General features: G+C 38.5%; 2 protein-coding genes and 1 non-coding gene across 4 annotated transcripts in view; all 3 read right to left on the bottom strand.

Moving 5' to 3' along the window:
• Nucleotides 1-396: 396 nt before the first annotated feature.
• LOC137152764 (fructosamine-3-kinase-like) lies at nucleotides 397-11,324 on the bottom strand. Its single transcript, XM_067547677.1, has 6 exons — nucleotides 11,184-11,324; nucleotides 7,957-8,108; nucleotides 7,353-7,444; nucleotides 5,863-5,945; nucleotides 4,370-4,492; nucleotides 397-2,918 (listed from the first exon to the last, which is right to left on the bottom strand). Exons 1-6 carry the CDS (start codon nucleotides 11,322-11,324, stop codon nucleotides 2,580-2,582), a joined length of 930 nt encoding a protein of 309 aa, XP_067403778.1. The 3' UTR covers nucleotides 397-2,579.
• Nucleotides 10,235-10,357, bottom strand: LOC137152946 (U6atac minor spliceosomal RNA). Its single transcript, XR_010919671.1, has one exon. It is a non-coding gene; the product is annotated as a U6atac minor spliceosomal RNA (small nuclear RNA).
• The window catches only part of LOC137152763 (ketosamine-3-kinase-like), a 23,971-nt gene continuing 13,843 nt past the window's right edge, over nucleotides 11,078-21,205 (bottom strand). The window contains exon 7 of one of the 2 annotated variants that reach the window (XR_010919598.1): nucleotides 11,078-11,430. The gene's annotated coding sequence lies outside the window, so the exon portion shown is untranslated. The remainder of the gene's footprint in view (nucleotides 11,431-21,205) is intronic. The other variant, XR_010919599.1, reaches the window with a different exon arrangement.

The raw sequence follows: 21,205 nt of genomic DNA, 5'->3' as shown, positions 1-21,205 counted from the left end.
CAGAATAGGACAATGCCCAATTCTGAGCCAAATAATATTCAGTTCTGGAAATAATAACGGAACTGTTTTCAAACAATCATTCTATGGCAGGGGGAGCAGGGAGTCACTGCAAATATACTAAAAATAGCTGTTACCATGTGATAGTGATCACTTATGTTACAAACATTTCCTTCCTGTGGGCCATTACCTATCCCCAGAAATTCTCCTAGACCCCAGCACCTGATTTTCCACTTGTTCCTTCCTGTCATGTCTCCTGGTGTTAAGAGTCCCAGTAACCAACAATTCCACCCCCTCCCAAATAACCCTGCACAGTGTGAACCAGTCCCAACATTAGTTTCAATTTCACTACCACAGAAAAGCTATAAACAAAATATAGAAACACAAGGATCATCTTACTCTAGTGCAAGTATCTGGATTTTATTTGATGTGCACATATCTTAATTTCACATTTTACAAAGTAGTACATGTATTTTAGTTCACATTTTATGTAATGCATATTAGCTCTCATGGACTTTTTTGTCATCTCAGACTTGGATTCTGCAACTAATAACTACACCGTTAATTTACTTATAATATAAACGGGATTATTCCACTTTTCCATTTCAATCACAGAATCAAGCATAATCACTTTAATTACTGTGATAATTTAGCCTCGTTTTAACTGAATTCAGAAGAAGTATGGTTTTTAATCTGACCTTTTGATTCTGCCATTATATTTTCAAACAATGAAAGAAAATCCACCTGATTCCTGTCCAAATTTTCTGAGAGTTTAAAGTGAGATTATATAAATTAAACACAAGAAATGAAAAACATACAAAAATAGATAAAACCAATCTACATTGTTTCAATAGCTGCTGTGATTTACTTCATCGGAAGGATGGTGCTTTTCAAATTGTGATTAACTATAACAGTGCTAACACTAAAAGAAAACTGTCAAAGCATATTTGATCATTTTAACTCCATCTTACTCATTGGTCATTATACATTTTTGGAAGCCTCCAATCACAAGCACCATGCCTCCCATAAACATATTCTTATTCACGTATGTGTTTGTTGGATTTTAACTACCACTTCTTCCATTAAAAGGGTAATTTGATTTGATATTGTACAGTTACTCACAATTCTGGGCTGCTGATACTACATCTATCTTGTTTTTTAAAGATAAGCAAAGAGAATTTACTTTAGAAGAAAAGGTACTCAACAACTTAACAGAGTGTTAGGAACCTAGAGCTGACCCAGCACTCTGATGACTAGCTATTCCCCCTGGAGTAGACTTAATTGGGAGATGGTGTTCAATAGCTTAATTAGGCAGGAGGCAGCAGAGCTACTGAGAACAATTAAACTATCAACAGAGAATAGCTGAAGGAGAGAAAGGACATACAAGGAGAGGAGACAGGTAGGGAGTAGAGGATACAGAATCAGGAGAGTGGGCAAAGGGGGAAATTTATGTTTATATATATGTTACTGTACAAGGCTATACTGATGAACTGTTGTAGGGGACCTAATAAATAACACTCCCGTGCTTATAAATCTGAAAAGCATCCAGCTTGTTTGTGGTGCTCCAAAGGGTGGAGTAGGTAGCCCTGTCATAAACAATTAGAGGGACTCTGCAAACAGGTATAAAAACAATTAAATTTTGGACCTCACCATTTTGACAGTGTGCCTTTAGTAAATCAGCATTGATGGAATAGGCTAGTTTCCCCTATTTTATATGAAGATTAATGCTATATAACATATATGTATCGAGTACCAATCAACATAGTATCTGCCATTGCTGATTTCTTCTTCTCAAACAGCTAAATCTGTTATATTGCAGGGAGGTTTTTTGGTATGTTTTTAAAAGCTTGTTTTAAAGAAAATATATTTTTATCTACATCCTATGTAATGATGATCCATTTTCTGCCAGTGTTTCAGTTTAACTGAATTTTCCTGTAGAAAAGTCAAAAAAATGTTTAGAATAAAAATGTTAATTTAAAATAAATGTAAGAAATGGGGACACCTAGCCTGCACTGCAAATGTATTAGGACACAGTTCAATTACCCTCGAAGCCAAAAAAAGTCTCCCCCTGACTTCAGTGGATATTGGATCAGATCCTTCAGGAGGCAGGTAGAGGGGAGGGGAAGAGAATAGAGAAAGAGGAGGTGATAAATTAGTGATTATTTCCAATACCACAACCCCAAGACCCTTATAGGACAGCAGCAGGGACAGGAAGGGCAAGAAGCAATGAAAGAGTGGGGAAAAATGGGTTATCCTAGGAGAATGAGATTAGGCTGTCAATCAGACTGCTTTTCAAACATGTAGAGATTTTACCACCTGGAGTAACAGACTGTACACAATCTCCAAACTCACCAGTGTGGATATGTGCTAGTAAACTAGTACATGATGCATAAATTACACAACCACTGCAAGCATTCAGTGGGCTCAAACGTGTATAAAAGGACCCCTTGCCTTTTACATCTGCCATGTGGGTTTCTCATCAATGTATCACTCTTCCTAGCTTGTGTTGCTATCAACAAGTAGGGAATGTGAATTAGTAAGGGGCTGTTATAGGTTTTGTTTGAGGAACATCCCCTAAATGGTTATTTTAAGAGCTTTCTCATTACATTTAAGGTAGATCCCCTGTACTCTGTCCCAAAATGGTTCCAGTGGTTTATATAATTAAAGAGCTGGTACAACTTATTTCGTTTCTCAAAACCTGGAGCTTTGGGGATTTTACTGTGGTAGGCAGAGAAGAAAGGGCTGGTAAAGCCACCAAACATCCCAGCAATCGCTAAGTCAAATTCGGAATGGCCATAGAAGGAAGCAGGGTCAAAGACGATTGGGCCAAAATTGTCCTCAGCAACATTTCCTGCCCACAGGTCCCCATGAAGAAGAGCAGGGTAAATCTCCACATTGCAGAACATCTCAGGAATCATCAGCTGGAAAACACATGAACAAACAAGCAAAAACTATAACTTGACCAAAAAAAAACCCCTAAAAAGTAATACAGTACAAATGACAGAATAAATAAAAGTCATTGCTTCTTTTCAGTCATTATGAAGCCCTATTCAGATTGCAGTCAATGGATGCAGAAGCAGATCAAAAGTGTTAATCACCAAGAATAATTCTGATTCACTTCAGGCAGAATTTAATGCACCATTCACTAGTACCCACATTTGCTATTGTCAAGTTGCTTCCAGGCATGGACAATACAGGTTATCACAAGAAATAAAGAACAACTTCCTTTCTTTCTTTGGAACAGTTCTAAGAAGTAAACAACTTACAACACCAAAATCCTGAGTCTCCTGTGCTCACTGAAGTGCCATTATGGAACAAAGATCTATAAACTTGGTGCTTTAGTGTTAGAACAGAACAATGTTTCTAACAACCAAGCAAGCAGCCACTTGATTACACTCTCAGTCTCCTGGCTTTCCCTTCCTGAGCTACCGAATCCTACCGGGGTCAAAACACAGGAAGAGGCAGCATTTCCTCTCATTGTGTGCCATCAAAATAAGTCCTCCATACAACTGAATCTCTGTAACAATATTATATTGAGCCTGTTTATACCATTCAGCCCTTTTCATTGAGTGCAGGATTCCACTGACAGTTACAGTGTATTTTAGATTCATTTCACAATTCACACTTGGAACTGTCTGTTGTGCTAAAGCCACAAAATCTTCAACTCCTATGAACTTGGGGAATAATCATATCCCTACCTATAACTGTAAAACTATGGAAGTGCAGGATTCCCAGGACATAGTATAGAATGCTTCTTTTATTATATCAAGAAGTACTTTTGTTATGCCTTTCATCCCTAGATCACAAAGCACTTTACAAATACCCATTAATTAATCTTCATAATACCAATTGCATAAATGGGGGAAATATGAGAGGGGTTAAGTATTTTGGCAAAAGTCATGGAGTGATAGTGGCAGAGGTGGGACTAGGAACATAGGAACAAGGAATTCTGACCTTGTATTGACCCTATCCCAGCCATTGAACAACAATCTAATCCTATAATAAGTGCCATGAATAAAAGTGTAGCCGTTCTATAAATGCCCTATCTATATAAAATTAACTTATATTCATTCAAAGCAGCTCTGGCTTTTTAGCAATAATGTACAGTCTGGTCAACACTAGGTGGGGCTCTAAGATGTACATTTCAATGACAGGATGCAATGCTACCTTCTGCACCCATTTTAAAAGGATAGTATAGTAACATAAACCCATTTTACTTAACTCTTATATCTGGCCCTTAAGTGAAATTAGCCATATAAAGTTTGCCATAAAAATTGTTTAAAATTCCGCTGAAGTATTCATCTTGTATATTTTTATAAGTACAATTAACCTTTTATCTCTATGTGACACAGTTATGTATCTATTTACCTACCTTAAGCTGTGACCACAGTTCTCTTGCTTCTCTGTCTGCATACTCTTTCTCAATCAAATCCATTTGAGCTTGGAGTCGGTGACGTATAAAGAAAGTAGGCCAATCACTTTGCCATTCATTCACCTGGAAAATAAAATACTAAGATTTAGATAATCATGATAACTTGAAGAGAAAACAGCACTGTAAAGTATACTTAGTCATTTTCAGTTGATATCTCCGTAAAATTAAACTGACTATTACTGATACTATGGCCTGTTGCCTTGCTATCTGTGAGCTAATAAACTAAACAGGGTTAAGGTCTGGTCAGTTCTGGGATAGGTGACCACCAAGAAAAATTTAGGATGCTAATAGATGTTTTGTGATAATTTACTTAAAGGTATTTTCCTTCTGAGTCCATATTAAGGAGGGGCTATCTTTCATATGAGATATAAACCTAAGGCTCTGTCCGCTTGCAGACATTAAAAGTCCCTTAATCCTTTATCCAAGTTATGTTAGCTCTGATTAGCCAAAATTTTCCCTGACATTTCAATTAGATAATGGTTCTCAAATTGTGCCTCAGGGACAATTAGTAATCTGCAAAGTCCTTTTCAATGATCTGCACAGTTAAATATTTTGTTTGAAATTCACCCCTGTGCAAAGAGTCAACAGAAGGCCCATGCATCATATAAAGCCTGCTCTAAAGGTTTTAAGTGGAATTTAAGTGTTACATAGACCTTGCCACTACTCTTTTGGATATGGGAAATTTCACCTTTTAAGAACTATATAGTGGGTTCTGGAAGAGGATGGAAGTGATTTGTGAAGGGATCCTTTTTTAACAAGCTGTCTGCACGTTGGAGAATCACTCAGTAGTCTTCACTTCCCGTCCAAAACTGCTGTGTAGACTTGCTGCCAGGTTCCACCTCAGACGTGGCTGCAGCTCAGTAGCAGTTAAATTATTCCAATTTTTCATATGTAGATATACACACACAAATAAACTACTTTAAAAGAGCATTATTAAAGTTGCAAAATTCAGTACTCAAAAATATTAGGAATCTCAAACAAAAGTTGGGAAATGCCAAATCTAAGAAATCCCATGCAACTTTAATTCTGCTTCCTCATACATATGCATGATCATTTTTTGTACATGATTTTATACTATTTTTTCCACAGGACTCCTACCTCATTAATTGCACAGAATGAACAGTGCTCAGTGAATAAGACAGAGCTATGTAATTAATAAGATTTTTGTTTTTCAGAACTCTTTTCCTTTTTTTAATTAGGAACAAAACCTTGTCAGTCCAAGAAAGTAAAAGGCCTGTGCAGGAAAACAAACATGATATTATCCCAAGTTGGAGGTGAAAAAATTATTTTGTTTATACTTTAAAAACTTTTAGGATGAAAATGGAACAGAGAGCGCAAAACTGGTGATACTGACAATAAATCAAGCCACTGAATATATAATTTGTATCTGATTTTGACATGTAATAACTTTCATAGAGCTGGGACTTACTTACCTGCTGTATAAAGCCACAGCATGTGACTGTATGGAATCCAAACTTATCCACATACTGAGATTCAGAATGTCCTGCACCTTTACCTAACAAACAAAAAGATTGATCATGTCCAGGAGGCAAGCAAGCTTTTTTTGTCTGCAATCCTGAACCTGCAAGAACAACAGGTTTATGACTCCAGTTCTGACATTTCTCCCAGGCAGAAAATATTGGGGAGAAAAAAGTAATTACACTTTTGTGAAATGTTTGACAATAGGCAAATTAAATCCTTTAAAACACTAACATTAATTATTCTGTGCATGTATATGCAGCTCTTTTCTTTGAAGTATCACAGACCTATTTAAAGATAGGAGTAATAATCCTGGGCTATTTTTCAGATAGAGAAACTAAGGTACAATTAGGTTAGGTGACTTGCTGAAGGCCAAAGAACAAGTCAGTGGCAGAATCAGGAACAGCACCCAGGTCTCCTGGTTTGCAGTCCCCCTGTTCTAACAACTTTACCTTGTTTCCTAAACAACACTTTTGACCTTCATTTCTCATACTGTAAATTATTTACAGCACACCAACAATCTACTCCTTCACTCACAATATTGTAATTACTTGGTAGTAGGCATATAACTATGGAGCACATTCTGTCCTCCCCTGAAGTCAACAGGAACCATGCATACACAACCAGGTGCAGAATTTGGGCATCAGATTTGAGCACTGCTAACCCTGAAATAGCAAATGATCTTGCTTTGCTTCATGTCATGTTCAGTGGCAGTTGGGTCAAGCTATAGACAGTCACTGAAAAGTCTCCCATTGCCTTAAGTGGAAGCTGGATCAGAACCTACTGAATCAACTTTCCTTTCAAGAAGAGCAGTTGTATTCAGTAGAAATAACTCCTCTGTTTATTAAACTAAGGATATATTCCTTTATTATTTTAATAAAAAGTGCTATGTATTTTACTGAATGTGTGAGCTGTAAAATATCCCTACTGTAAGTACATGTGAATTTCTGTATATTTTTATTCAACTGTATTACATGTTATAACAACTTAACTGTACCTGACTTGTAGACATGTCTAATCGGTTCTTTTTTATTTTGTTGATTTAAAAACCTTCAGGGGATTATATTTTGATAATGCATGATGATGATGAAAGGTTTAAAGAAATACTGAAAGGTAAATCTGAACCAAATTTTTTTTATTTTGTTTGCTTTTTTTTTTTTAAATCACAAAACCTAAAACCAATAGAAATCTTTTTACTATTGTCAGCAGGTTTTTTATTTAGTCAAGTAGAGACAAAGTAAAGAGTTACAAATTATTTCAGTTTGATGTTCTATAGATCAAAAGATACTTATGTATATATAAATTTGGTATTTTAGCAGACAATGGTCCTTTAAACGGGTTTTCTCCGCTCATTAGGATTATAATGCTACATATATGAAATACTGTGTCATACCCAAAAGTGATTAACACAGTGTTGCATTAGTACATTAAATCTATACTCTACCAACAGTGTTTCCCTCCTTTTTTAATTTCTCTTCAAGTTTCTGGTTGTGAAGATGAAGATCTGCTACCTGCTGTCCAAGCTTTGCAGAGTGTCTGTAAGATCAGAGAAACAAAACCAAAACAAAACACTCTTTAGCTGTGCATTTAAGCATCCTTTCTGAAATAAGAGAGAATAAAAGAGCACAGAAGGCAGGGTGCAACTCTATAAGGCAGGAGACAATTAAAAAATCAGGAGAAAGAGAAAGCAGTGGAATAGGTTAACTCAACAGCAGGCAAACAGCATCTGTCAGAGACAAGTTCACTGTCTGAGAAATGTACAGATACATCACATTGGCTGCTACCTGTCAGCAGAGCTGCTCTGACAGATGTGAACAGTCAGGTATTGCTCACATATTGTTGAAAGAGAATTTGGCCCAGAAGCTTGATCATTGATTTGCATTTCACTTTTACTTTTTATTTTTACACATGTATCAGACATACCACGAGAAATATCATTTGCTGAAGACAGCGAGAATCTCTGAAAGTGTCTATTCACTGACACTACGAAGTATAAGCAGAGACTCTCAAAATCATAGTAACAAAGGAAGTACAAAGTTCAGACATACTTGTTGAGGTTCTTCATTTGCAGATATTCCATGACAAACATTGCACCCTCTCCTGGAAGGTCAATCACTTTAATGGGCTGGGGCATTCTCAGGGTGTTGGTTTTCTGGATAGCCTCCAAACTTGCCATTTCACCTTCAAACATTTTTCTAGCCTGTCAAGAAACAAGAATTTCACTGGGGCAAAAATCCTTGGGCTAAATGATGCATCTGCAGTAGGTGTATTGGAAAATAGTTTTTGTTTAGAAGTCTGTAAATCTATTAATCCTTAATAATAAAATGTAGCAGAAAATTAACAAGGCTTCAGTCCCAGCAAGGGTAGATTGTTTGATTGGTTTAATTGTATTGTTATTGCTTTTCTTGCAAGTTCATCACGGTACAACACAATACAGAATTTACCACTGTAAATACCCAAAGCATCTATGTATAGTGAATCTCTAGCCTCATACATATGTACACCAGAGCTATCAATGGGGTTAGAACCCAAAACTTTCAACATCAAAACCACAAGCCCCTGCCACTTGAAACAAAGGAGTAAATCCTTCAACTGTGACTAAGCAGTCTCCCTAGCAGGAGACTCATCACATTCATTAAGCCAGTGTGCTGCTGAACAGTTTGACCTTCCAAGTGACAGTATTACTCTCCCCATCCACTTTTAATTGTATGTTTTAGAACCAACTAAACCAGATTTATCAGTTTCCCATATACTGAATTACAAATTCATGGCTGAATTTTCTGTTCTGCTTTTATTTAGTAACAGGAGAACTAAGACCATGTCCTGAAAAATTAAAGCTTTTTCCTTCAAAAATCCCACTGAGCTAAGACTTTCTACTGTAAGGTAATGTTACCTTTCTGCTAGATGCATTCCTGATTTCCGGATTCAGGAATAGAAGTCTCTGAACACTTTTATGTTATTTTTTATTCTATATTAGGAGGACACAGAAAGGATTTGTCTGTCTTAGGTACTCACATGTCTCCTACTACTATAGTAGCTAAACACCTCACCATCTTTATCCTCACAGCACTCCTGGGAGGTAAGGATGTGTTATTATTCACATTTTACAGATAGAGAACTGAGAAACTAAGTGACTTGACTATGGGTACACAAATCTGTAGCAGAATAGAGACTTGAACCCAAATCCCATAAGCCCTAGACTAGGGCCCTAGGCACTGGACCACCCTTAATAACAGCATGGAAAAGCTTTTTACAATAAGGAAGAGACTGTGTACCCAAGCCTACACTCCTTACTCAGAAAAATCCCCATTAAGGTCAATGAATGCTTTGCTTGAGTAAGCGCTATAGACAGTCTTAGGCTTTTAGGCCCCGATCCTACTACTTATTGTGATTGCCTTATTGAGGTCAGTGGGGCACTACACAGATACAGGAACCCATTTATATGGAGCAAGCTGCAGGTGCAGGTATTAGTAAGGAATACAGAGATTACATGTGCAATATAATTTTGGATTTCTGGTTTAAGTTGCTTGGGTTGCAGAAAGATTAATCTTTTCCTAAAAATGAAGATGAAGAATAAAGCAGATTCATAGATAGCCTGGATACTTTTTTCCTATTATATTTCAATGATCTTTTAAAGAATTTTTAAACTCTTACTGGGTTATAATGGGTTAATCAAGGTTTTTACAGCAATTAGCTGATAGCTGATTTAATTATCACAAGTACACACAGAACCATTGGGTAAGCCTAAACAATTGAGATTTGATGATTTAGCCCTCTCAAACTCCTGGCTAAAAATGTTCTAACTCAGCAAAACTTTACCAATCACTTTAAAAATCTTCTAACTGTGATAGAAACAAAAATCCCAACATACACATTTAAACTGATTTCTTTCTCTTCTCCTGGCTGAGGGAGTCTTTCTATTTGTCTAAAGCAGACTCCACCAATGCAGCACTAATATCTCTTACCTGAAAGCAAATCCCAGGGGAATCTATGGCAATTCTGTTAAAAATCAGCCAGCAGAGAGTGGTAAAGCAGTTACCCCTAGGCTGGATCTCCCTCAGCTCATCTGTATTCCAGCAGCCCACACGTTTCTTCCTAAACTCCTATCTCTGAACTGTAGAGTCTTGTTCTGACTAGGGATGGATCCAATCCACAAACATCACATTTGGATGCCAGCATTCCCAACGTTACCCGGGTATTTGGAGCTGGAGGTTTAGTTCAAGTATTCTTTCTAGCTTTGCCTTAATACTAACCAATTATTTATTTATTTTAGATTTGTACAAAACATAAGAAGGGTCACACACACAGGGTGCTAGGCATCCTCCTCTAAAGTGATTAAGTGCCATGTGTAAATGGGAATGCCTTAACCATATGTGTGTTGGAAAGGCCACTACCACTCTTCCACCCTTATCAAGCTGAGTGCTAACATCCTCTCCTTTCATATCACACAATTTAAATAATAATACAACATAACAGAGGCAAACATGCAGAGGATAGAGAAATTTAGAGGATCCAGGATGGTGGCTCACCAACACCCCAACACACTCGCTTCTGCCTCCCAGCGCCATGGAGACCAGGCTGTGCGAGTACGATCAGGATGGATGGAGGTGGAGCTTAGGAAGCAGTCCTTCCTTGTCCCACAATCATTCAGGGATTTCTGATACTCACAGCATTCATTTATTTCAGTTCCCACTGCACCAAGCGAAACCCCTTTCTTAAGGAGGAGCATGATGGATATGAAAGCCCATGGGAGCATAACTCCTACAGGAGTTATGTTGCCATAGCGCCAGAAAGCGAAACAGATGCTCAACACCTCTGCAGATCTCAGGAGAACCAGGGTTTTGTGAGCCAAAACCCTTCCCCCAGTAAAAGAATCCTAATAAAGTTCTGCTACTGAAAGCTCATGGTGTTCCCCAGCCTTACCTGGGAATAGCCATTGCACAGATGGCATTTGGCCCAGTAATAGATGATTATTCCAAATTCTAAGCACAAGGGCAACTGCTCTCCTCTATGCTTTTTTATGCAGCAATGTAAATTCTTTTGCACCTTGTATTACCATGGAATGTCAAGTTGTTTTACAACAGCATTGCAAATAAACACTAACTAAGCCTGCTGTCTAAAATGTGCTTTAAGAGATTTCAGTTCTTAAAAAGAAAAAAATACATTACATTTGAAAACATACAATTTACTATCATCAACAAACATCTCCAGACAATTAAGCACATTGCAGTGAACATGCAGCCATATTATCAGCTAGAGATCTGCCAGCATTAACCTGAGGCTTGTGATTGATTTTCACAAACACTCGCCCGCTGTCAGTTTCATAGCTCTGCCCTCGGCTAATATACCCTCCTCCCGAGCTCCCAAATGCCTTCAGAATGGAAGTCTTCAATTCGGTTTTCAGGATCTTTTCCATTGGTTAATTCCAGCCTGTTGCGATTTTTTCTTCTTAAATCCACTGCAGAACAGGATTAAAGGTCTGGGTCCTTCCTTCTCTCGCTGTGTTTGCTGTGAGGTAGAAACTGACACACAGTAAAGGGAAAAATAAAAGCTCATAGAAAAATCAAATCAGTTGATAATTCCCAGAAATGTTTATTTCTGGAGATTAAATCTTAAATTATTTTTAAATATATATATTGGAAACATTTACTTTATTGGAATACCCTGGGGTCCTTCGATGGCTGTCCTGAGAGCTTCTGGTATTTGTAGTTTCTCCCCCGGATAATCAGTATGGACTGACCTTTTTATCCCCCACCCCCTGCGGCTCTGTGCTTAGCTGATTACCAAACAGATAAAGTTTAAATCATAAACCACTAGAGGGAGCTCAGCAATGAAAACTACATGTAATAATATAAACTGCTTGTGTTTTACAGAAGACTGTGCAGGAGGCAGAGTTTTTTGTTGTTGTAATTGTTTAAGATCAGGAGACTCAAAGGCTACCATGTAATCATAAATCAGTAAATTGGGATATGGGAAAAGCAACGATCTTTCCCCATTCGTACTTGCTTTGTTTAGACTAGGAACCACTGTGTCTCCATTGAGACATTATTAGACATTGTTCCTTCTTCAGGGCCTAACCCCGCTCCCATTAAAGTCAATGGAAAGATTCCCATTGCCCTCAGTTGGAGCCAACTGCCATCAACTCACTTTAAGACAACCGAGGTTGAGGAAACTGAGCATTTTTCAGGAAATGCTCAGGATCAGTCTCTGTTAGAGGATTGTCTAGTAGTTTAGTTATAAATTCAGGAGATCTGGATTCTATTTCTGGTTCCTTCACTGATTTAACATATGACTCTAAGTAAGTCACTTTACCTCTCTATATCTCACTTCTCCATCTGTAACCTGGGGGGATCACAAGTTACTTCATAGAAGTGTTGTGAGTTTTAACTGATTTACACTTGTAATATGCATTGGCATCCTCAAATGGAAGGTTCAAAGTATTATCATAGCCCTGATCACACCGCCTTTATCCAAATGGTAAGCCCCATTGGAGTCAATAGGACCAGTCATATGGGTAGGACTGGATCCTGTAATGTTACAATCTATGCAAAAAGCCCTAACTATTGTCTCCGCATGGAGGAGATCTGTGTTGCCATCCATCCCACTAATGATTTTCTGGATTCTGCTGCCACTCCCTTCATCCTCAGCACCTAGTTCTGTCATCATGAGTTTATCTTTCTTTACAACTTTGTTTGTTTACATGGATAGTAATAAGCAGCTTGTATGGATCACTAAAGGTTAGGGAATGATTAACTTTACTAGAGAAACAATGACTTCCTCATTTAGGCTTCTTGCTATGTTCAGAGTTGACCCCCTTGTCCTCTGTCCCAAAATGGTTCTAGTTCTCCAAGGAATGCTAAAGTGGATATAGTTTAAATGATGAAAAGCGCTATGTAAGAGCTGGGTATTATTGTTATTATTGCTCAGGCTCTGAGATCTTGAGCAGTTTCCTGTGGTACATAGAGAATAAAGAACTGAGATAAGCTCCAAGCTTTCCACCTCTTCCTAGCTCTTTTCTGTGTATCCATAGAAGGCAGCTTAGTCAAGAGAATAGAGCAAGATTTGTCCCTTCCAATGGTTCGTCCCTGTAAATTGCCATGAATATGAACTTGAATGCTTTCCATGTCATGGATTATGTACAGAATCTACAACGAGGAAGAGCACAGAAAAGCCCCATAGCACTTACTCTCTCTCTCTCTCTCACTCACTCACACACACACTCTCTCTCTCTCTCTCTCCTGCCACAAGTTCTTTTCTTTTTCTGTCATTGTTTAAATGAGATGAAGCTGCTATCCCGTAAAGTGAGGGTTTGAAAATACTGAGTTAAGCCAGGAATGGCTCAGGGAGGTACTAGGGAAATACTTCCCCTCCCCTCGTTGTCCCTAGATCACCTAAATTCTGACCTGCATCATTTATTAATTATTATTATTGAATATTTGTATTATTTTATTTACATATTTAATTAGTATTATTTTAGCACCTAGGAGCCCCAGTCATGGACCATAAACCCATTGTGCTAGGTATTGTATAAAGAGAGAACAAAAAGATATAAGCTCTTTGGGCATGTACTAAGTATAAGACAAGAGACAACAGACAGATACAGAGAGGTTGACAGGGGAGTACAAGTGAACAATAAGACAATATTGGACAGCATGATAAGCAGTGGTCTCAGCATACCAGCAGCCTAACCACTGTCAGGTGTTTATTTTTAGGCATCACAGCAAAGGAGAGTTTTAAGGAGGGGTTTGAGGGAGGATAATAAGGTAGCTTTATGAATGTATACAGGGGGCTCTTCCCAAGCATGAGAGGCAGCAGGGGAGAAAACACAAGTTGCTTTTTTGAAAATTTAACAAATGGGTGATGGAGGTTGGTATCAAGTTGAGAGTTGACTTTTCAATACTGAGTGAAAGATGTCCTCCTCTGCTATGCCTGTACTGGACCTCAATCCAGCTCTGCCAATAAACCTCAATGTTAAAAGTTGCAACCTCTGTAGCTATTCCAGGTCCTTGGTCCCCACAAAGCTCTGAGAACACATTTCCATCTTGAGGGGCAGCAATCTCTGATATTTCAGTACTGAGCCTCACTTGAGCAGAAACTGACAGTAGAAATTAATTGTTCCCAATTATGGAGTGGTTTTATGATGCGGACCAACATTCAACAGGGTCAACAATTCCTATTTACTAGAATGAAATTGTTCAGTGCAGGCTGCTAATATTGAGCTCATATCAGTAGTGTTACTCTAAAAGGTGTTTGTATTTTCAGACCAATAACATTTTACTGTTTGTTTGTTTTCCATCTCCCTGGATCCTGGACTGTTCCTTTTGGGCATTTCAAAATTCACATGGCTGTGATGTGTGGCTAGTGAAGGGATAGTCTATTTGACTTCCGGGAATGTGTGGAGACCCAGAAGAAGGCTCCACCACTGGAACATATATGGCTTTTCCCTTGCAAAAGGAGAGGGACCAAAATGATATGGATACCAATTGAGTGTTTTGGGACCACTAAAAAAATAGCCAGAATAGGGGTGTGGTCATAGGGAAAAATAGGGGAATTACTTGGGGATACTGAACAGAGAACTCCAGACAGTGTCAGTGAGAAGTGCCAGATTGTCAACCCTGGAGACTTAAATCCTCTATCTGTCCACTGAATAGGCATAGCAAAAGATGCAGCATGGCACATCACCCACACTGCAACGACTGTGCCTGAACCCTGCCCTAGACTTCACTTCCCATCGCCACGGTCCAATTAGTCCTTGGCTTCTTTGATGAGATTTCCAACAACAGTGCCAATTGTTGTGGTGTCTTTTTGTGCTGCAGTCCTCTATCCACTCAGAACTGGACTGAGATAATTCAATTATTTCACATAGGTTATGGAACAGCCATACTTGCTATTGACCTGATCTGGAACTGAACGAATGACCCAGAGGTCACAGCCTATTATCAACTTGTGTTGTTGGTAAATCAACATGTTTAAATCATCCTGATTTCATACACTGGAAATAAACCAACTCAGAAATGTCCCAAATGGGTTTTTAATAACAGAAGTGCTTGACAATAACCACCTTGGAGTAAGCCCAGCTCTGGCTCATCAGCAATTCAGCACCATGGTCAGATCACAAAAGCTAAAAATTAAACAACAATGTAATATGAGGAAAAAATTAAAGGAGAACAGTGAGGAGCGGCAGGAAGGGGTAATTTATTGGACCATTTCTGGACTCCCAAGTCCAGAATCTATCCTCTGGATTATGCTACCATAGATTAGAGTGGAGTTAGTAGCTGCAGGTACAAGCTATTTAGTTTTCCTGCAAATTCTGTAGTTCTTGGTTTGGTTTGTCTACTATTGCTGTTGCCTAGATGTTCTAACAGGCAAGGAACAGAAAACTGAGCAGTAGGAAGGATGGTGGCCCTTAGCTCTATTCAGTGGCTTGAAAGTCAGTTTTTGATACAAATGTGTGATGTTACATCATATCATTCAGCTTACCTGATAGACAGAAATCTAAAGGCTGCTCTGCAAAGTATGATGCTTCATGATCCATCACCATGCAAGCTGTTTGTACTGAGCAAGCAGAGGCAAAAGGCTTCCCAGCAATTTTCTGAGAAGTGATCCAGAAGGGTCATGAATTCATCAGTCAGAGCAGCCAAGACCAGCTGTTCATTATTCCACGACAAAGAACCAAGACAAACAACGTGGAGAAGGGAAAAAGTCTCCGGGTATAACAGGCACATTCCTTTACCCTCCTTCACTGTTGTCTGTAGTACAATGGAACATGGCAATATTCTTCTACATGAGAGTTCAACAGAGATGTACAAGAGACATTCCAATGGCTGCATCAGGGAGCACTTTGTCCATGTACCTGGAAATTAGAGACACTGAAATAGTAAAGTATCAGCAATTCACAAGGCCCAGGACTAAGTGCATGAGAGCTGGGACAAGGCAATCCCACTCAAGGGAATAAGGCTGTGGAACAAACTCCCTGAAGAGATTATATAAATCCAGAGTCAGACCAGCTTTAGGAAAACACTCCAGAACCTTCCTCTTCAAAAAGGCCTTTCCACTGTAAGAATGACATTCATAACAGTGATACATACCCCTTTTACCACAAAAAAACCAACCAACCAAGCAAACCACCCTTCCCTTCCCATATGTATTTACATTTTCACTTTGGCATTTATAAACTAAGGGGTTATTATTGTACAGTATGCACATACAATGGCAGACTAAAACACACTGGCTTGTATGAGATCTGGAGAAGCCCCAATACTGTAGGTTTTAATTTGCTATGTAGGCATGTGATATATATATGTGCTGAGTATGGTAATGAGGGCAATATTAGTGTAAGAACCTCAATAGATCTTAAAACGCTTCTGTATTTTGGCTCAGCTCAGACAATGCCTTCTACTTAAGTAGTGTAGTTCCCCCCACACCCAAGCAAGCATTTTTAAGCTTACATGTAAATATTGTGCCTCATAAGTGTATGGTAACCAGGTGAAAGGGAGGAGGCAGATGGCTTGATGCATAAAGATAAAATTGGCATGAGATGGCAAAGGCGCAAACACCCCCGCAGAAAAAGGAGCCGTTTCAGTGACTGCGAAGCCCCGGAACATGGGCTGCTGCTCAAAAGTGTACTTACTTTCAACCATTCAAGCCAACAGTTGCATCAGCACTCTTGGGGTTGATTCCACCAAGCTACATTTCTTATCATACTGAGAGAAATATTTTAATAACAAGTCACAGAACAAGGCTATTCTCCTTTACATATAGCTAAGATATAGATGGGATATATTTTTAAAGGAACTGAGGCTACGGCTACACTGACAGCGGCAAAGTTGCCACAGTCAGATCGATTTCTTCTTCGATCAGGTCTTCATTGACCACTCAGTTGATCCAGAAATTGACATACTAAGACCACCTTTGCAAGTGGCGTAGCGCTGCATCAACAGGAACGCGGTTCCCGTTAGCACAGTGCAGTGAAGTCAGCGCGCAGAAGAGGAGCAAAGAAATTGATGGGAGTTACGCAAGTTTTTTGCGTAGCTTGTGTAACTCCCATCGACTGCCGCCAAATCTCCCAGGTAAGTGTAGACAGGGTCTAAGTGTAGATAAGAGGAATTTTCTGCACTGTGTATTACAGATGAATACTATATTGTTCACTTCTAAGTGTTTGGAGGATGTTTTTTTCTTTTATTAAGATGAATGACTATTCATTCATTAAAATATAATTATAATTATGAGATAAAACAGAGGTAGACACATGGTACAGCATTACTTAAGATGGACCTTCAAACTCTGAGCCCGCTGAATTCAGTGGAGTTGCACCTGAAAAAATGAGAGCAGAATTTGGCCAATTCTAAACAGAACAGCAAACAGCACTGCAGCAACACCCTCTGGTGGCTATCACTTAATGTTAGAAAGCAAATTGCTACACTGATTATTAATAATGATTTGAAGTTTGCTGAATGACCCTTTAAAACATAAATTATAATTTGTTCATATAGAATATATTTTCCTTAAATGCTGCTTTTGAAATTCATAACTGTTGCTTTTGCATTTAGATATATACTGTAGATTTTCACTGTTTTATACCTCCTCTGATTGGGAAAATCCTAAACTAACTTATCACTAATAAACAGCAAATTCAGATTCTACTACCCTTACTTAGGTTGAGTAATACTTTAATTGTCAGATAGTCCCAATGGGGAGTAAGGCACTACTCAGTGTAAGAGTGGCAGAATACAATCCACTGTAAGAAATGAATAAAGATATCATAAAAATCAATGACCCAGAGGATTATTGGTGTCTTTTGGTTTTGCTGTGAGTTCTGATAAAACCTGGGCTGTAAAGGGTAGTGATATAAGCCTTGGTTCTGATCTCATACCAGTTAAAGTCAGATGTAATTCCATTAAAGTCTGTAGATACAAGAGTGAAAGGAAACTCAGGACACATCCAAGTAATTAAACCACTTCCAAAACACATTTCACATCTGATATGCCTTATCGCTGTGAACCTCTATCGTACCCAGGTCTCTGATCATGGGGTAGTTGTAGTATAAACACAGATTTGCCCCCAACCTCTCCACATCTGTCATTTTTTAAAAACAATATTTACTAGCCTATCGAAAATCGAAAGCTCTACTGCTCGGGATGCATAGTCCATGTCTATATTTAAAAATGAGCCTCTGCCATGAAAGATTTCTGATTTCCATTTGCTTTTGTAGGATAGAGAAGATAGGAAAATGTCCAGTCTTCAAGTCCACAGTATCTTCCAGTCACCTACATAAGCTAGGGCAATATAATAAAAGTAATCACTGCTTGGAGGGGAACAGCCACTGTTTTAATTGCAGGAAATTAAATGTCATGCTACCAAGTAATGTATTTCAGCAGTGTGAGCAACAGATACTTTCCTCTGATGCTCTGGTGTCTTTGGAGAGGGAGAATAGATTTTATGTAAGAATTTATGGCATGACAGAAAGCATATTTTGTTCTCTATTTTCAGCTACTTCTATGTTCATAGTACTGCTACAAGTCGATAGGTTTAGTTTAGAGAAATGATGCTCTCCCCACCAACTGGAGTTTGCACAGATTCTTTTTCACTATGGTATCAGGGATTTCTCTATTTTGCTGCATTCCCAGAACAATTCCTCCAGCTGTCTTTCATGTTCACTATTTTTATCCTTATCCTAGCAGAGCCATTTTCCTGGCAATATATGCCTAGTTAAATTAAATAAAAAACCTGCCAATTTGATTTGAAGCCATTTTTGCCCTATCAAGGAACAGGAGACTAGGTATGTACTATAATCTTAGTAAAACAGGTGTGTGTGTGATCACATTTAGAAATCTGGTTTTGACCTCTAGTAACCTCTACCTAGTTACAATTAGGGCTGGTTTGAACATTTCCAACTAAAGGGGTTTTCATCAAAATATGCCATTTTATCAAAGCTGAAATGTTTCATGGAGAAATATAAATTTTGATGAAAGTTTCCGAGGTCCAGGGTGCTATGACCACACAGTATGATCCAACTAAAAAACCTGTACTTTTCAATCTGAAAATGGGTGTTTCAACAATTGTTTTGCAAAAACAGTCGAAAGGTTTTGTTTTCATTGCAACGCAAAACAACACATTTCAAAGCCTTGAAAGTAGTCACAAAACAGAACTGTCAGTCCTCTGGCCAGCTCTAGTTCCAATGACAGCTCTTGAAGTGTTTGGAAAAAGATTTTATCTTCACAGAAGTCTCAGGGATACTCAAGAAAGAATGCAGAGTCCTCTCTACTTTCTATTTCAGAGAGATGCATTTTTCTTTTTGGAAATAACAAAGATCTTTAGAACCATAAGAAAGCTGACTAGCCACCAACACACTACTGAGAACAGTGTGAGCCTAATGTGGGCAGTGACTTCTCATTAGAAAATATAGCTCAGCATATAATTTGGGCCCTACTCAGAGATGTAAGATTTAAACCAAGAAAATGGTAACACTCTGGAATGTAAGAGACTATATTTTTGCTTTGTAAAAGAATAAAGGGAAGTTATTCTGGTGGCCAGATACAGGCAGTCTGATGTCATGAAGGCTATTTTTTACCTTCTGTCATGAAAAGCATCTGGCAGATTTGCTCATTAAGCATGACCATGACCAGTCTTGCTTAATCCTATGAGAACAATCCAGAGGAAAAGAAGATCACTGAGTGGGATCCATTCTGAAATCAGAATGGCAAAGATGAAGAATGTGAAAAAAAGCAGCATGGAACTGCAAAATCTTCCTCCCCAGGAAGTTTTTGGAACTCTGATGGTAGGTGAGGTCTGTGTGAGTAAAAAGATCAAACTGAAAACCAGGGATAAAGATGAGTCTACAGGTCAGCGACCAAAAGAGGTGGTGCAGTCCAGGGCTAGGGAGTCATGATATTATAGGTAGGATATTCAAACACATTCAACACTGACCTATCTCTACTTTTGATTTGATTGGAGTAGAGTAAGGTGAACGTTGTTCTTGAAAATCCCACCCTAAAAGAGAAAATATAAAAAGCTACCTCTAAGGGTAGTTAAATTCTGGAATAGGCTTCAAAGGAGGCTTTGAGAACCCCATCATTGCAAGATTTTAAGAACAGATTGGAAAAAACACCTGTCAGGGATGATCTATCTAGATTTACTTGATCCTGCTTCAACACAGGGAGCTGGACTTGATGACTTCTTGAGGTCTCTTCCAGTCTTATATTTCTAAAATTCTATTATTAATATATATAGTTAAATGATATCCCTCCGCCTACAGTATGTTTGCCAGGGTCCCTGCATGACTCCACAATGTGGACATGTCAGTGACAGGTCATCTCAGCCTGACATTCAAAACCATAGGCCTATTTTTAACACACATTATATATAGATATTATATATACCTCACCCTAAGAGCCATTGTCCGCAGAATACATTTCACCCTTCATCCACTTATTTACATGAAGGGATAGTGCCTGTAACCTGAGGAGCATGTAATCCTGGATTCCCAGAGGATCTGCTGCCAGGCAGACTTGGCACCTTCTAGAAGAGTTTGTTCTTTTTTTAGTAACTATGTTAAACTGAAGATAGTGTGCCCGCTTGCTGACAACAGCTGTATACTTTTTGCTAAACTAATCATTTATGCGTATGGGAATTGGGTAGTAAATGGCATTAAAAGCAGTAAGAAAATGCATTAACCACAGATTTGTGATAACTTTTGTACTTAGTACCTCATTTATTCCTTGCACTCTGCCATTAGTTTGTCTGTACTCTCCTGGTGTCTCATCATATACGTACATTGTAAGCTCTTTGGAACATTTGTTTTCTGTCTTTGTACAGCACCTAATAAAATGGGGTCCTGTCCTTGACTGCGGTTCCTACATATTAGCACACTATAAACAAACAATAAATCCCTTCTTTCTTCATTTTATCAGTCTGTTCCTGCCTAACACACTCTCATTTAAAATTTGTTTCCAGACAGGAGGTGTTTTAATTGATTTTCAGGCTCTTGTCCCTACTATGAAGATTTAATAACTGGTTCACATTAAAGGTTGAAAGCAGCTCCCCCTTATAAGCCCCCAGTCTTCATTCCTCCACCCTAACTTCCCCCTGGCAAAGATAATCTTCCTGAAATAGTGCAGATCGCCTCTCATCCCAGGCTAGAGTGGGTTGAGGGAGTTTAATGTGAAAAGTTCATTTTGAATTTCAGGTTTTTTGAAAATGTACTTGTTGTTCTGTAGCCAAAGATTTTGGTCTCAGTTGTCTAAACTGTCAAAAAAAAATGTTGACGTACAGGCTTACAGAAAAGCCTCAGAAGGGATT

This window comes from Emydura macquarii, unplaced genomic scaffold (genome assembly GCF_026122565.2).
Source record: "Emydura macquarii macquarii isolate MOO-44397 ecotype Brisbane River unplaced genomic scaffold, CSIRO-AGI_Emac_v2 contig_1230, whole genome shotgun sequence".
In the NCBI taxonomy this organism is placed as follows: Eukaryota; Metazoa; Chordata; order Testudines; family Chelidae; genus Emydura; species Emydura macquarii.
This window is presented reverse-complemented; position numbering and strand designations above follow the sequence as displayed.